The following is an 18,698-nucleotide window of genomic DNA, read 5'->3' on the forward strand; positions in this document are numbered from 1 at the left end:
ACTAAATATGGCATTGAAGATATTGGGATTGAAAGAATTGCCATTGTGTGTAGTTGATAGACTTGTGCATTCGGGATAAACCTTGACCCGTTTTGTGTCCTGGCTTTCAGTGGGGGCCCCCGATCCGTTTTTTGGGAGCCACCCGAAATCAGGAGGGCAGATACCTGTTTTCAGTTTGAGGCCGTGAAAGATCTGTTTCCTATCGGACCATTATGGGGAGGCTTCCCACCCAGGCTCCCTTTCCCAGCATGCACTTTAAGGCGATTTCTTACCTGCTGTTTCTGCTATAGAGGAGGCGCCCGGCTGAAGGCACTGGCAGACGTGTGCACTTTCTGGGCCTGCCTGCATGCCACTCCACACATGCACTCTCCTTGGAAAGAGTGTGGTGTAGTGTTTATGCCCAAAAAGTACACACACCTGCAGTGCCTGCAGCCAAGCGCCTCTTACTCTAGAGTAAAAGGCGCTCAGCTGCAGGCACTGCACCTGTACGCCACACATTCACTCTCTTTCTAAGGATGGCATGCAGGCCCGGAAAGCATCCACGTCTGCCAGTGCCTGCAGCCGAGTGCTTCTTCCTCTAGAGTAAGAAGCACTCGGCTGCAGGTACTGGCAGGCATGGTCACTTTCTGGGCCTGTACGCCACACATGCACTCTCTTTCCTGCTTGACTGCAGACGAAAGCAAGTGTGGAGCTGGGATCGGCTCCAACGTGCTTTAGTTTCAAACTGATTTTTGTGCGGGGAGGGTGCTTCCCGTTTTTTGCTCCCGAAGAAACAGTAGAAATGAATTCCGCACACAAATCTAGTGGTGTTGTGAATCAGCCTTTGGGTGACTCTGATGAGGATTCTGGGATGCAGTTTCAAGATGATGGGATTCAGGTTCAGGATGAGTTTCAAGATGACTCTCATGGGAATTATGGGATTCAGGTGCAGAGTGTTCCTACTGTGGGAGATGAGAAGCAGGGAGGCTTTCCCACGGGAATAAATGATGTTGTTACTGATGATGGTTTTCAGGTGCAAGAAGCAGAAAGGGAGAGCAGCTCCCAGCCTCAGCCTGATAACACTAACGAGCCCTGTGGCCTTGAAAGTGATGAGGCCGCTTCTCTAGATCGGGCTAGTTGTTTGGAATTCAGGGGGTTGTGTAGAAGTCTCAGAATAGCAAATAAGAGGGAGGTCAAAGGGCAAAGAAATGCCTTCATGACATGCTATTAAAAGAGGGAAATCTTTGTCAAAGCAATTTCCTCGCTTGAATCAAGAACTAAGTCTGCTTTCCTGCATTATCTTATAGCCTGGATGTATCCTCGTTTCTGGGACTTTGGCTTCGTTTTAAGGACCTTGCTTCATGCCTATTGTTTCCGTGGATTTGTTCTTACAGCTTTTTTTTTGTAACTATCTTTTGGAACTGAACTTTTACCTTTTATGAACTATCTTTTCCTTATTTCCTAATAAACTACAAAATACTACGATCTGTGTGCAGCCTGGTGTCTTGAGCAAGGTCAAGCTAACCTGAGGTGCGACAAGTGGTTAATGTGTGGTTTGCCTCAGAATAATTGGATTGTTTTTAACCTGGTCGAGGAATTCTGGTAATTATAATCCAGACAAATAATTTTTTCAAGTTCTTCATTGCTTGTAACCCGAGATGGGAAACCTCTTGGCCAATATCTTGCATTACTTCACCAACAGCCGCCCTAAATACCCTAAAAGGAGCAGATTCCCATCAGCTTTTGAAAGCTAAGCAGAGTCATCCGTAGTTAGGACTTGAGTGGGAGTCCCAGTCAATGAATCCCAGATATTGTAGGCTATATTTCAGAAGAAGGAACTGATAAAATCACCTCTTGAATATTCCCTGTGTAAGAAAACCCTATTAAATTCATGGGTTTGCCATAAGTCTAGAAGTGACTTGAAGGCACCTTCATACACACTCAAGACGTATGTCCTGATAGAATCATAGAAATGAAAGAAACCCCCAAAGGTCATCTAGTCCAACCCTTTTCTGCTACACAGGAAGACACAATCCAAGCCCTCCTGACAGTTGGCCATCCAGCTTATGTTTACAAACCTCCCGAGACTGAGACTTTAAAGAAGCAGCACATTCCACTATCAAACAGCTCTTATCATCAGGAAGTTCTTCCTAATATTCAGGTGGAATCTCTTTTCCTGGAAGTTTGAATCCATTGCTCCGTGAATTGCAGTGTTGGGCAACCCCATGCATAGTGAACATTAATGTTCAACACTCACCACTATTTATATAATGTGTAATTCTGCTTTGAGGACCTAGAACTAAATATAGTTGGAGGAAAATGTCAATTCAGTTCCGTAGAGGAGTTGATACATGCCTAGGACCTCAGCAAGATTTTGACAGGAGATGATAATGTAAATACAGGTTGAGTCTCCATTATCTGGAAATACTCCACATGCATGGCTGAAATAGTGTCTAGTTTGTCTGTAAGAAGTAGAGACGTGGCTGAGGGGTTGTGTTGTCAATTTTCTAGGTTGGGGTGCCTTTAGTTTTGTTGTTTTGCCCGGTGGAGCAATGCCATTCTCCTTTTATATATATAGATAAATGAGTTTTACGCTTAGAGTTGGGTTGCATCTCTAAGTAATGTCCTGAAATAGGTACAGTAGAGTCTCACTTATCCAATATAAATGGTCCGGCAGAACTTTGGATAAGTGAAAATGTTGGATAATAAGGAGGGATTAAGGAAAAGCCCATTTAACGTCAAAGTACATTATGATTTTACAAATTAAGCCCCAACACATCATGTTTTATAACAAATCGACAGAAAAAGCAGTTCAATACACGATAACTTTATGTAGTACTTACTGTATTTACGAATTTAGCCCCAAAACATTGCAATGTATTGAAACCATTGGCAATGAAAACATTGGCTACTAACAAATTGACTACAAATAAAGATAGAATTGAATAAAATGAACTTACTGTAACAATATTGTCATACGTTAAATCCGTAAAAAGTTCAGTCCTTGCTGCCTAGAAAAACAGCTCTGGATTTGGGCGGGAGGCAGACTGCATTGGATAATCCAGAACATTGGATAAGGGAAGGTTGGATAAGCGAGACTCTACTGTATATGTAAATATAAGTGTTCTAAAATCTGAAACTGAAAGCTCTTCTGCTCCCAAGCATTTTGGATACTGAGCCTATATAAATATACTAGCTTAGCCCAGCCACGCGTTGCTGTGGCATTGTCTGGTGGTGTTGGTGAGAACTTGTTGAGGCTGGATGGCCATCTGTCAGGAGTGATTGGATTGTGTCCTCCTGCATGATATAAGGAAGTTGAACTGGATGATCCTTAGGGGTATCTGCTAACCTTAGGATTGTATTATTATTATTATTATTATTATTATTATTATTATTATTATTATTATTATTATTGAGAGGCTGGGTGGGCTGAGTAGGTTGCTAGGAGCCCAAGTGGGCGGAGCTTAGCCTTCTAACTGGCAGCAATTGGATAAAAACAATTATTCCTCTCCCTCTAATTAGGACTTCATTTTTCTTTTCTTTTTGTTGTATGAACGTAGAGGCATGAATGAGGGGTTGTGCTGCCAAGTTTAGTGTTTCTGGGATGTGTAGTTTTGTTGTTTTGTCCTAGGCTGAAATTTCATTACCCTTTTATATATATAAATTCCATTTCCCACTAGTGGGGAAGACTGAATGGATAGTCATCTACTTGAGTGCTCAGTTGGCTGCCTAGATGTTAAATTCTAAGATTTCGTTGGCTTTCAATGTTTTTATTGTTGATAGACTTGAAATGAATGATAATTTAGATAAGGAACATTTCCAACCAGTGACTGCCCTCTTTGAAATATAGAATCCTAGCTCTGGAAGAGAGACCCCAAAAGCCATCTAGTCCAGCCCTAGTCTGTCATGTAGGAATTGGAAAACACAAAGCACCCGGAAAGATGCCCATCCAACTTCTGTTTCCAAATCTCCAAAGACAGAGAGTCTACCACTTTCCAAGGCTGTCTATCTCATTGTGAAAGATCTCTTGCATTAAATCATCCTTCCTAAAGTTAGCTGGAATCTCTTTTTCTGTAACTGGAGTGGATCTACACTGTAGAATGAACACAGTTTGATACCACTTTAACTGCTACGGCCTAATGCTATGGGATCCTGGCAGTTGTAGTTCGGTGAGGCACTAACACACTTCAGCATAGAGGGTTAAAGCCCTTGTAAAACTGCAACTCCCAGGTTTCCAGAGCATGGAGCCATGGCAGTTTAAGTAGTGTCAAACTGCATTATTCTATAGTGTAGATGTCATTTTGGAAGAGTGACGATTTTAGCTAGGGACTGTAGTCTCCTGAAAAGCCTTTTTTCCAAGCCTTTCACCCTTCTGAATTGAAGAGCATGCATTTGGGCTGTATGCACATAGTTCTCCTTACCCAGAAATCTGAAATACTCCAAAACCCAAAGTTGTCCTCATGGATGACTGAGATATTGTCATCTTAGGTTTCGGATGGTTCGGTTTAAACAAAATTTCTTTTGTGCACGAAGTTACTGTATATACTCGAGTATAAGCCAACCCGAATATAAGCCGAGGCACCTAATTTTACTACAAAAAAACTGGGAAAACATTGACTCCAGTATGAGCCAAGGGTGGTAAATTTCAGAAATAAAAATAGATACCAATAAAATCACATTAATTGAGGCATCAGTAGGTTAAATGTTTTTGAATATTTACATAAAGCTCAAATTTAAGATAAGACCGTCCAACTCTGATCAAATCATTATTCTCATCTTCATCAATGTAAATGTGCTTGTGTATCCTTTTAATGATACAGTAGAGTCTCACTTATCTAACGTTCTGGATTATCCAACACATTTTTGTAGTCAATGTTTTCAAAACATCGTGATATTTTGGTGCTAAATTCATAAATACAGTAATTACTACATAGCATTACTGTATATTGAACTACTTTTTCTGTCAAATTTGTTGTATAACATGATGTTTTGGTGCTTAATTTGTAAAATCATAACCTAATTTGATGTTTAATAGGCTTTTCCTTAATCCCTCCTTATTATCCAACATATTCACTTATACAACGTTCTGCCGGCCTGTTTATGTTGGATAAGTGAGGCTCTACTGTAATAGAGTAAAATAATACATGTAATAATAATAATAATAATAATAATAAATACAGGAAAATAATACAAGTAATAATAAATAGAATAAAATATTAAATGCAATAATAATAATAATAATAGCAGCGTGAAATAAGAAATGTATTATTAATAATAATAAAAATAGAGTAACATAAATGTAATAATAGCAACAATAATAGAGAAAAATAATAAATGTACCATATATTCTTGAGTATAAGCTGACCCAAATATAAGCCAACCAGGACCCTCATCCGAGTACAAGTCGAGGGGGGCTTTTTCAGTCTTAAAAAAAGGGCTGAAAAACTAGGCTTATACAGTATTAAAAATATTGTATAGAATTAGGCTATGTGTATATGAAACACATGAAATACCGCACACTGCTACTGAGATATTTTCTCCCCCTGGCATTTTATAATAGCAAACACTTATGCTTGCTTTCTGATCACATTTAGCAAATTCTAAATTTGCTGGTGAATTGTTCTATTATAGGAGGTAGCATTTTCTGACACGTTTGTGGGGAAAATACGCTGATCAGTTATTCTGAATATGGTTTTTAAAAAATGGTCATAGAAACTACTTATCCGATAATGAATGCTTCCAGTGTTGTTTGACCCTGAAGCTAAGGGAAGGTTTGCAAATTTAATGTAATTGATATTCGGGACAATAGGACTGATTGAATAAAATCAATATAGAAGATTTTGAGTTTGCAGCATGCTACCAGAAAAAAGCCTTATTTTCACTGCTGCTTCTAATATTGGGGAAAAATGCAAAGCAACCCCAAATATCAATAAAAAATAAAAATTCATTGCAAACATTACTCAAAGCATTGGGTAATGATCCCTTTAATGGAGCAGAAAATTCCTAATATGTCTGGGAATATATCAGGAATTTATTCATATTTTAGAAATATGATATTTTGGGGAGAACAATAAAAGGTTTCTTGTGAAATCAAAGGCTCTTGATGTTTTGCTTTCCCGTCTGCAAATTATTCCTGTACCTTTAATGGTTCTTGTTATGAATTGTTGTTATTATTATTGTTAGTGTTACAGCAATTACTGTTCATTTTGTGACTTGTGTTTGCACATCACACCTTTGCGCATCTTGTGATACAAACATAAAGGGGGGGGGGGAAATAACAAAAGGTATTTTGTGCAACGGCAACAGAGAGGGAAGAAAATATTCTTGGGAAATTTCATGCTGCTAAATCTCCACAGATTTACACTTTTATCCAGTCAAATTAATGCAAAACCCCCCAACGCAACGGTTTGGATTTTGAAAACTTGGGAGGAGTGTCATTCCCTAATAGTAATTATTGGTTTTACATTATTTTTTCACAGGGGAGCTGATCACAGCCGCCTATGAGCTTGGAGTAAGTATTAGTTTTATTGTTTAATCAATGCTCTCATTAACAGTTTTAGGAATTAAGGAAGTTTAATTAAGCATGGAGTTAAAGTAGATTAATTTATTTTTCAAACCACAGTTTTTGCTAACTTATAAGTACGGCACGCGACAATTTACTCCCAAGTTTTAAATCCAATTAAACTAAATTATAAAGCAAGGGCTTTACTGTATATACAGTAGCTTGGCTTATTATCAACCCAAATTTTGTATAAGCTGGGGAGAATAAAATAAATCGGGTTAACAATTTTAATAAGTTTTATTATTTAATAAACTTTATTATGGTGCATGATCCCCTTTAGGCGAGACCTTAAGGACTGTCATAGCAGTGGTAATCCGATAGCAGTGTGGTCTTTCAACTTGCTAACCAATAAAATAGTTCAGAATCTATTCTCCCTATCCCTTTCTCGCTCTCTCTCTCTTTCTTTTTTTTGTAATTATATTTTTTTCTCTCCCACCCACCACCAAAAAAAGGAATCCCAAGCTTTTGATTGACCCTAATATACTATGAACCCAAACTTCATACCATTTAAAGGAATGCTAATAATGAATGTCATTGCTTTTCTCGGCGGTGCATTCTTATCCTGCAAATCCACCAAGGCAAATATTTTGCAAAGTTAAAAATTGGCACTGATGGAGAAGAAGGGAAAATTAGGGGGAAAAGCCCCTTAATTTTTGTTACAAAACAGAGAGGACTACGGTCCCAGCCTGGGTGTTTATTGCTAAGCTAATAAGGGAGTTATTTCTCAATTAGGCTGCCATTGTGACATCTTAATGCAAATGCTTTCTCGGGGTTTTTTCTTTCTTTCTCCTAGGTTGCTCATCCCCCAGGCTATCCGCTCTTCACTCTCCTGGCGAAATCGGCCATTGCGCTCCTGCCTTTTGGGTCCGTTGCCTATCGAGTCAATCTCCTCTGCGCCTTGTTGGGAGCAGCTGCCGCCTCGTTTCTCTTTGACACAATTGTCAGGTAAAGCAAGCGCCCGGCCGATGCTCATTTCCTTGCGTTTTCTTTTCTCCTGCTCAGGGGTTAAGTCTTAATTGCTGAACGGAGAGACGGATGAACGAGCTTCTCTGACGCTCACAAATCAGCAACTGCCCCAAGAGGCGGTGCATGAAGAATTTAACCAAACTCAATATGAAATATTAAGTAATAATAATAATAAATATAACAATTAATAATAATAATGATAATGGAAAATGAACACGCAAAGATACTGTGGGACTGCCAAATCCAGACTGACAAAGTTCTGGAACACAACACACCAGACATCACAGTTGTGGAAAAGAAAAAGGTTTGGATCATTGATGTTGCCATCCCAGGTGACAGTCACATTGACGAAAAACAACAGGAAAAACTCAGCCGCTATCAGGACCTCAAGATTGAACTTCAAAGATTCTGGCAGAAACCAGTGCAGGTGGTCCCGGTGGTGATGGGCACACTGGATGCCGTGCCAAAAGATCTCAGCCGGCATTTGGAAACAATAGGCATTGACAAAATTATGATCTGCCAACTGCAAAAGGCCACCCTACTGGGATCTGCACGCATCATCCGAAAATACATCACACAGTCCTAGACACTTGGGAAGTGTTTGACTTGTGATTTTGTGATACGAAATCCAGCATGTCTATCTTGTTTGCTGTGTCATACAATAATAATAATAATAATAATAATAATAATAATAATAATAATAATAATAATTTATTTATTTTTGTATCCCGCCTCCATCTCCCTGAAGGGACTCGGGGAAGCTCACATGGGGACAAGTCCAACAATGTAAGTTAAAACACAGAACAATTAATTAAAAACAGGTGGAGTACAGGTGGAGCATCCCTTATCCAGAAATAAGCCCCCAAGTTTCAAACATCCAATTTACAAACATCTTATAGTTAAGAATGGGGGTGAGACAACAGGAAGTGGGAGAAATCTTCCCCTTGGACGGGAAATCAACTTCTGGAAAAGTGATTGTCATGGGGAAGAAGGGGTCTCCACTGAAGTGTTCTCACCAGTCCTTGTAGAGCCATGGTTGCGCAATGGGTTAAACCCTTAAACCCTTGTGCCGGCTGAACTGCTGACCTGAAGGTTGGGTTGCCGACCTGAAAGTTGCTGGTTCAAATCCCATCTGTCAGCTCTAGCTTGCGGGGACATGAGAGAAGCATCCTAAGTAACACATCCTGGCATCCAGGTCTGTAGCCAGAAAAAAAATTGATTTTTTTTAAGTGAATCATGGAGAGTTCTATATTACAAAATTTAGAAATCAGGCTATATTGATAAACTTCAGTGGACACTCAAGACAGATAAACTTCAGTGGACACTCATGGGGATTTGGTTCATCAGTTAAAATTCATGAGTAAACCAGGATTTTTTTAACCTGAATTTGGGGGTGGGGGGGGGGGGGTGGGGTTGAACTCCAACCCCCCCCCCCCCCCCCCCCGGCTACAGCCCTGCCAGCATCCCCTGGGAAATGTCTCTGTAGACGGCCAATTCACTCACATCAGAACCGACTTGCAGTCCTCAAGTCGCTTCTGACACAATAAAAAAATCCTTGTTTCAAATCAAGCCAAATTTGTCAAAACCCAATTCTCACAGAGATGGAAAGAGAGGTGAAATCTTCTGAATAGGGCACAGACACCAAAACAAATACCATAGGGGTGTTAACCATTTCCTGTGCAATCCAAGGCTTGTGTGTGTTTATATGTATGCGACTGGAGTTGCACTTTAAAAATGCACCTATTCCGATTTGCATATAAATTCATTTTAAGAATCAATCTACAGAACCCATCTTGTTCATGATTTCGAAACTATAGTAGAGTCCCACTTATCCAAGCTAAATGGGCTGGCAGAAGCTCGGATAAGCAAATATCTTGGATAATAAGGAGAGATTAAGGAAAAGCCTATTAAACATCAAATTAGGTTATGATTTTACAAATTAAGCACCAAAACATCATGTTATACAACAAATTTGACAGAAAAGGTAGTTCAATATGCAGTAATGTTATGTTGTAATTACTGTTTTTATGAATTTAGCACCAAAATATAACAATGTATTGAAAACATTGACTACAAAAATGGCTTGGATTATCCAGAGGCTTGGATAAGCGAGGCTTGGATAAGTGAGACTCTACTGTACCAGTAATCTAAAATCCTAAATTGTGGCAATATTGACACCTTTGCTTTAGGATGGTGCAATGTATACAAACTGTGCTCTATGCACAACATTGTTCAAACATTGCACCAGATTACCATCAGGTTATGTGCATAAGGGGCATATGAAACACTTATGAATTTTGTGAGATCTCATTATGTATGCATAAGCAAGTACAGGTATTCCAAAACCTGGAAAAAAAATCCAAAGCATTTCTAGTCCCAAGCATTATGGATAAGGAACGCTCGAACTGTATATGTGTCCCACATGGGAGGAAAGCAGATATAATTTAAACAAGCATACATCTGAAGATAAAAGCTGGAAGTCACTGTCTGTGAAATATTATGTCAGAAAGTAGACTTTTGAGCCGTCTCAGCTCCCAGAATCCCCTATCCATACTGATGAGAATATTGTGGCTTGTGAAATGGAGTGATTTATTTCGAAAGCAGCTTGTGACAATGACATTGTCTAGTTCATGAAGGTGGAATCATAGAATTTGAAAAGATTCCAAGGGCCATTCAGTCCAACCCCCTTCTACCATGCAGGAACACACAATCCAAGCCCTCCCAACAGATGGCCATCCAGCCTCTACTTAAAAACTTGCAGAGAAGATTCCACCAGACTCCTAGGCAGCATATTCCACTGTCAAGTGCTCTTACAATCATGAACTTCTCCCTAATGTCTAGGTGGATGGTAGAAGTCAGAAATGCCGTGGGGGGACAAACTGTTTGGATGGATAATCCCTGAGAATCCCATATTAAAGCAAATGTAAAAATTGAGAGGCCAATGGAGGACTTGGAGAGGGTATTCTTTAGAGCAGGCATGGGCCAACTTGGGTCCTCCAGGTGTTTTGGACTTCAACTCCCACAATTCCTAACAGCCTACCGGCTGTTAGGAATTGTGGGAGTTGAAGTCCAAAACACCTGGAGGACCCAAGTTGGCTCATGCCTGCTCTAAAGAATTCACTGGCGGACCTAGATTTGGACAAAGAGAATTGGCCATCAATTTCCTCTTGGGTCTGAGAAAGTGTGGTATAACCAAGGCCATCCAATATAATTCTTCTGTGGTTAAACAAGGATTTAGGCTCCTGGTCCTCCACTCCAACCACTGTGGCTCTGATACACTCTATATTTTGTTGAGTTGTTGATGGGTTTTCTTTTTATCCCCTTATATTCTGATGAAAATATTTGTTCTATTTCTGGAAGACTTACATTTTTATTATCTTGGTATGGGATGTATCCCTCTCATAACTCAGCAGTACCTGAGTCCACTGTTTATACAGGTCGAGCATTTTCCGTCTGGAATTCCGAAATTCAGAATACTTCGAAATCATCCATGTAGATGGCTGAGACAGTGATCTCTTTGGTTTCTGATAGTTCAGTGTGCACACATTTTATTCTAGGCCCTATTATTATTATTATTATTATTGTTATTTATGACACAGCAAACAAGATAGATATGCTGGATTTCGTATCACAAAATCACAAGTCGAACACTTCCCAAGTGTCTAGGACTGTGTGATGTATTTTCGGATGATGCGTGCAGATCCCAGTAGGGTGGCCTTTTGCAGTTGGCAGATCGTGATTTTGTCAATGTCTATTGTTTCCAAATGCCGGCTGAGATCTTTTGGCACAGCACCCAACGTGCTGATCACCACTGGGACCATCTGCACTGGTTTCTGCCATAGTCTTTGAATAATAATAATAATAATAATAATAATAATAATTATTATTATTATTAGAAACACAACAATATTAGTACACCACTAGCAAGATCACTATGGTGGCTGTTGTATTGAATCGTTTGTGCCTGAGTCTTACAGTTCAATTTTTAAATCCTCGTATTGTGTTAGCTTTTCCAGTTGTTTCTCATAGATTCTGCTGTCACCTGGGATCCCAACATTGATGAGCCATACTTTGTTTTTTAACATGATCATAAGGTTAGGAGTATTATGCTGCAAAACTCTGTCAGCTAATAATAATAATAATAATAATAATAATAATAATAATAATAATAATAATAATAATAATATATCACTTTATTTCTCCTGAAGTAGACTCATATTATCAAAAACTTGGCTTAAAATGATCTGTGTGTTTATAGTCAACTTTCCGTACCCATGGATTCTGTATCCACAGATTCAGCCATCCCTAGCTTCAAAGCAAACTTTGATTTTTCCCTTTATATCAGGAATACTATTTTACTACATCATTGTTGAAACAAACCCTGTGGATACTAGCAACCCACTGTAGATGGTTCATGCAAAACATCAATGGAACTCCAAAACATCTCATTATGTGTTTATATGCAAATACAGGAATTCCAAAATACCCCAAAATCTGGAATCCAAAACACTTCTAGTCTCAAGCATTTCTTTCCCTTTCTTCCTGCATCTTCGTCTTCATGTTGTTTTCTCTTTATTTTATCTGTCCTACTTCACTCTCCTACCCTTTTTGGACTTCTAGAATGACCCTATGTAAGAATAAGTATTGTACATGTGTTCACAATCACCTTTGAAATTAATTTGCAAAATTATTTCCATCCTATTTTTTCCCCAAAACCGATACTCAAGGTTGCTTGCAAATAAATGGAAAGAAGAAATCCAGGTTAGAAACTCACGCTACATAAGAACATATTGAAAAATATTGTTAAACTATTAATAAGATTGGGTGTGAATTAAAAAATCCATGGGCACGCGTGTCAATTGTGGTATTTTGGGTGAACTCATTTCATGGGAAAATAAAGCAAGAGGGAAATATTTTTTAAGTTGTAACATCAGGTCTTAGTTTTTGGTTTCGTGTTGCAACTTTGCATAGCAGTTACCAAGAAATTGAACTTATTTATTCTTGGCAGTCAGCTGTTTGAACATTGAATTTTACTTTTGACTTAGGACACCATAAAAGGTTTTCCTGTGATTCATAATTTTTTTAAAAAACAAAACTAGCCCAACAACCTAAACAAAGCTATATACCAGCTCGCAGACATACAAACACTAAAACAACCCAAACAATTTCTTTTTTCAAAAGCATACAACCATGTTTGGTCTTATTAACACACTTCACTGATCAGATTTATCTAACCAGAAGTAACAAAGTTTGTCACTATAGAAAGACGCAGATGGATTTAACAAAAAAAAAATTGACAATGCAAGCCTCAACTGTACTGGCAAACTTTTAATTGCTTGGGCTACAAAAGAGGGGCAGCTGCGCCTGGACACTTTCAGCTCTGCGTTTTCTACCTGCATGGATAGTACAGTAACTATTGGAAACTATTGAATTATTGTGGAACGAAATTCAGATTTGCAGGTGCCGACGATGCAAACAGGATGATGATACTGGCGGCATGACGCTTGCTGCATTTGGGGAGATTTTGAACTATAGCAAGCCAAAGGGGAAATTGGAAATAGATGCATCTTCATGTATTGCATGTAGGCGTGTAAGTACTGTGTAAAAAAACTGATGGATTTGTGGTTTCCTCAAAATCTTCTTTGCTGTCTCCTGGCTGACACTGTGATTAGTTCAGACGATCACTGTTCATGTGCCTGCAATGAAGTAGGAAACACCGTCTTGCTTTCTCTACATGGCTTTAATATGTGAATGCAAAATGCTTGGCACCAAGAATGCTTCAGATTACGTTTTTGTTCCAGATTTGGGAATATTTGCATATAAACAGCAAAATATCTTAGAGAAGGGAACCAACTCTAAACACAATGTTCATGTATGTTTATATATACCCTATGCACATAATCTGAATGTACAGCCATCCCTCCACATCCCTGATGAGGTTTGGGGCACAAGACCCCCATGCCAGTGAAACCCTTGAATATAAATTGCTATATATTTTGGCTGAGAGAACAAATGTCCTGGTCCACCAGCATGACACTGGTCAATGTCCAATAGAATTGTTCTGGAATAATAATAATAATAATAATAATAATAATAATAAAAATAAATTTTTCATTTCTTACCTCCTTGTAGCTCGAGGTGGGTTACAACATAATGAAAACACATAAACATTATAAAAATTCCACAAATATACATATTTAAATCTATTTCTATAAAAGATACATATTAAAACGTATTTCTATAAAATACATATTAAAATACACAGTAATAATAATAATAATAAACTTTATTTATACCCCGCCACCATCTCCCCAACGGGGACTCGGGGCTGCTTACATGGGGCCATGCCCAGAACAATACAATATAACAAAATATAATAGAACAACAAATCAGTACAGAGATTAGACACAAGACACGAGTTTGAAAAACATGCTTCAAACTGGATGGGAAGACCTAAAAATGCTTAGAGAATCTCTAAGTCTGAGTCTTACTTGGAGAACTTAAGAGAGAACATATGAAGCAAATCTATGACTACTGTAATCTGCAAAAGTGAAATCTGAAAATATGGACTCTGATTTCATGCACGATTTTTATTATGTGTATGTAATAAAGTTGATGCATACCAAACCATCGGAAAACAAAGGTGTCACGTATTTCAGCCACCCATGTGAACAGTTTGAAATATTCTGGAATTCTAGATAAGAGATGCTCAACCTGTCCCAGAATAGCACAGGTCGGAACAATGATCTGGGTTTTCCCAGGTGGTTCTCCCATGGCCAGGAGCAGCCAGCGCTAAACATGACCATATGTGCAAGAATCCATGACAATGATCACAGAGTCATTAAACATTGGAGTTGGAAGAGACCGCATTGGCCTTCAAATCCTGTCTCTACATCAGGCATGGGCAAACTTTGGCCTTCCAGGTATTTTGGAAGCTGGTAGGCTGTTAGGAATTGTGGGAGTTGAAGTCCAAAACACCTGGAGGACCAAGGTTTACCCATGCCTGCCTCTACATGGAAGAACTTCAGGTAGGGTATATTCAACAGGAAATCAGAAGATGTTTACTTCTTGGGAGGAGAGCAATGACCAATCTCGATAAAATAGTGAAGAGTAGGGACATCACACTGGCAATGAAGATCAGCATAGTCAAAGCAATAGTATTCCCCATAGTGACCTATGGGTGCGAGAGCTGGACCATAAGGAAGGCTGAGCGAAGGAAGATAGACACTTCTGAACTATGATCATAGAATCATAATCATTGAATAATAGAGTTGGAAGAGATCTCATGGACCATCCAGTCCAACCCCCTGTCAAGAAGCAGGAAATTGCATTCAAAGTACCCCCGACAGATGGCCATCCAGCATCTCCTTAAAAGCCTACAAAGAAGGAGCCTCCACCACAGTCCGGGGCAGGGAGTTCCACTGCCGAACAGCTTTCACAGTGAGGAAGTTCTTCCTGATGTTATGGTGTAGGAGGAAAATTCTGAGAGTTCCTTGGACTGCAAGAAGACCAAACCAGTCCATACTCCAGGAAATATTTCTCGACTGCTCCCTGGATGGAAAGATATTAGAGGCAAAGATGAAGTCCTTTGGCCACATCATGAGAAGACAGGAAAGCTTGGAGAAGAGAATGATGCTGGGGAAAATGGAAGGAAAAAGGAAGAGAGGCCGACCAAGGGCAAGATGGATGGATGGTATTCTTGAAGGGACTGGCTTGATCTTGAAGGAGCTGGGGGTGGCAACAGCTGACAGGGAGCTCTGGCATGGGCTGTGCATGAGGTCACAAAGAGTTGGAAGCGATTGAACGAATAAACAACAATATTCAACAGGTCATAATGTTGATGATACATAGCATCTTCTAGATAGTTATATCCCATATTTCAGATGGACGATTGAAGATTATGGCTGAATCTACTCCCAAATAGTGCAATTTGAACTTGATTATATGGTCAGTGTAGACCCATATAATGCAGTGTAGATCCAGCCTTTGAGAGGTCTAGCTTTCACCGAAGTTAACTTCCTGAGTTCATGATGGAGGCAAGATTCATGTTGGGGACTTCTTGATTCATAGCTGTAGAGCAGGCATGGGCCAACTTCAGCTCTTCAGGTGTTTTGGACATCAACTCCCACAATTCCTAACAGCCTACCAGCTGTTAGGAATTGTGGGAGTTGAAGTCCAAAACACCTAGAGGGCTGAAGTTGGCCCATGCTTGCTGTAGAGCGTCTTTTGGAACCTAGTGGAGAAGATCAAAGATAACATAATTTTGCATAGATTACTGTTGGCCCTTCTTTTGGTTGTACATCAATTGGATGGCAAAAGCCCTTGTTACTAGTTAAGAATTGACTTGTTTCTAGGATTCCCAATAAATAAATGAGACTGTTCTGGCAATTTTGTAGGAAACCCCAATGTTTCAACCTCAGACCATAACAATTGCCTATTCATTTTCTGGACCTAGTTAGTATATATTTTGGTTATTCTGTTTAATTCTCTTGGGTTTGATAGCAAAACCAGTTAAATAAAGTGTTAAGAAAAATCCTATTTGGAAGGATTTTAAAAAAAGTTTCGCCCATGCCACGTGACAATGCAGCAACACTAGGGAAAGGTTTATTTTTGGGTAAATAAGTTGGGTCTTAATTAACTCATGACACCAACCCCTTAATAAGATTTTCAAAGGTGACTCTTATTAAGGAACCCATGTATTTATTTTTTAATTGTTTCTAGATTGCTTTCAAGTCTTTTGACAATTTTTGAGCATACATTTTTGTAAAAAAAAGAAAGAGAAAAAAGACGATGGAGCAGCTCCCTCTCTTCTGCACATTGAGTCGTTAATAATCCCATTTTATGGGTGGGGAACTGAGGCCGACAGATACCAAAATTGCCCAAGGCTCCTCAATAAAAATGTTCATGGCTGAAGAAGGTCTCGAATCACGTGAAAATGCCTATAGTGTGACTGCCTGCTGGTCTATGTGGGCCATTTCTATGACTTTCAGAACACTTCAAAATCCAGATTAAAATGTGGGTGATTTTTAGGAACAGGGCACCTTAATTAACAGATAAGAATGTAAAGAAAATAGCAGGGCAAGAGGCTGGTTTTTCAGAGCTTTGTACAAAGCGCAAGCCAAATAGGGGAACCGTTTTTTGGCGGTCCCGTAATAATGCATTTTCTTTTTTCTTAGAAATGAGAGTAAATGTTATATATATGTACTGCCTTGTGTAATTTGAAATCCAAGCCTGTTCTATGCTCTGCCATGTGCTCCTACCAAGCTGTGGGGAAACTGAGAGCGCAAGGAGGGGAAAAACGGGTTGATGGACGGTCGGCTGCGATAAATGTTTTACATACGGCGTGCCTGGAGGGAGAAGTTGCCTTCCGTGTCTTATTTGCTTAAGTACACCTCTCTAATATTTTTGTATGAATAGGGACTTTCCCCTATCAGATAATTCATCCTTAACTAATTTTCACCGTCGTTAAAGAAATGGGGTTAATAATATAAAAAGGGCCCAAAGCTTTTGAAGGGGGGGGGGGTTGACGATATTTAAAAGCATAAACTCTCAAGGCAAGAGTGCCTTTGTCATATCGGTTAGGAACAGCATTGAGCATAATGTTAGAGAAGAATAAATAATAATGCTCAAGTTCCATTAGTGACGAAGGGGGGAGAAAAATCCCTGGTTGTATACATTTAATTTTAAATTAATCTTTACTGCATTGCTGGTAATGCATTCCCCTTTGTAAAGATCCGCCCTCGTCCTCTATTCATTCTGTCATCCCAGGCAAAAGTCTTACAAAGGAATTACATTTGTGGGTGGGGATTTTTGTTGTCCTACAGCAAGGGGTAGGGGAAATAAATGAAAATAAACATACAGATAAACATATAGGTAAATGAAAATAACTATACTATATGCTTTGGTTTTTTTTATTTAATAAAAAAAGGACATCAGCATTTCATTTCCACAGATGCTAAAAATGTGGAACTCAATAGAGGTTGAATTTTCCTTATTAGAAATACTTAGGTCCAGAAGCATTTTGTATTTTTTTTCTCTCTTCAGATTTTGGAATACTTGTATTTGCATATATGGATTTAATCTCTTGTAGATAGGCCTCAAGTCTAAACTTGACATTCATTCATGTTTCATAAGCACCTTATACACAAGAGCTAGAAATAACTTTATATATTATATTTTAACAATTTTGTGCATGAAACAAAATTGGTGTACACTGAACCATATGAAAGCAAAGAAGCCACTCTGTTAAACATCCCCCCCCCCCCACGATGACAATTTTGGGAATTTGGATGATGATGATGATGATGATGATGATGATGATGATGATAATATCCCTCTTCTGTCTCTTTTGAGAATCAAAATGTCCAACCTGTATATTATTTCTATGTATAGAGAAAATGAATAAGGTGTCAGTCAAACATCTTACGATCGTACAGTAGGCCTATTTATTCCGTGATTTTGTTGAACGTGGTTTCATTTAAACACAAAGAGCTTTGAATATCATAGAATTGTGCAGGAGGACTTAGTGATGTCTCGAGAAGTGTTCTTTATTCGCCTTCAGTGTGTTTCTATGGTCAACCTTTGCCAACGTTCTGCAGGATGTTGACCACTAAATTGCTCTGGAGGTAGAGAGAACATTTCTGTAGAATTTGCTAGGTTCTCCTAAATAGTGCCTTGGTATGCTTCGGCTGAAAGCCTAAGGTGTGGTTCATTTCGGGTAAAAAGAATAAGGTTCCAAATTATATGTGAAAAATTGTATTGTTCAGTGGGTCCTGGAATGATCCCTTGTGTAATATGCAGGTCTACTATATTTTGTAGTTAACTATGGTAGGTGGGTGAATTATATATTATGTTAATGTAGTGATCCATGAGGTCACGAAGAGTCGGAGACGACTAAACGACTGAGCAGCAGCAGTGGTAAACCAGCTTCTAATGTAGTAAACCTATAAAATGTATGAACCTACCTAAGATCTATGGAGAAAAGCTTTTTCTTGGTTCCACCATCTAAGGAATGTTTGATGTAGACATGGGAGAGAGACTTCCCACGGGCTCCGAAGTCATGGAGGTAAAGCTAAACAGGATCAGCCCTGGTGAATACTTGGGTGGGAGACTTCCAAGGAATTCCAGGTTCTATAGGCTCTATTTCAGAGGAAGGAACTGGCAAAACCATCTTGCGAGTATTCCTTGCCAA

At 39.0% G+C, this 18,698-nt stretch overlaps 1 protein-coding gene across 8 annotated transcripts in view; it reads left to right on the forward strand.

The window, feature by feature from the left end:
• tmem260 (transmembrane protein 260) overlaps positions 1 to 18,698 on the forward strand; it is a 123,610-nt gene that overhangs the window by 14,185 nt on the left and 90,727 nt on the right. For all 8 annotated transcript variants that reach the window (XM_062968638.1, XM_008122165.3, XM_062968635.1 and 5 more), the window contains exons 2-3: positions 6,459 to 6,490; positions 7,335 to 7,486. In XM_062968638.1, coding sequence (XP_062824708.1) covers positions 6,459 to 6,490; positions 7,335 to 7,486 — 184 coding nt within the window. The remainder of the gene's footprint in view (positions 1 to 6,458; positions 6,491 to 7,334; positions 7,487 to 18,698) is intronic.

Source organism: Anolis carolinensis, chromosome 1 (genome assembly GCF_035594765.1).
Source record: "Anolis carolinensis isolate JA03-04 chromosome 1, rAnoCar3.1.pri, whole genome shotgun sequence".
Taxonomy (NCBI): Eukaryota; Metazoa; Chordata; class Lepidosauria; order Squamata; family Dactyloidae; genus Anolis; species Anolis carolinensis.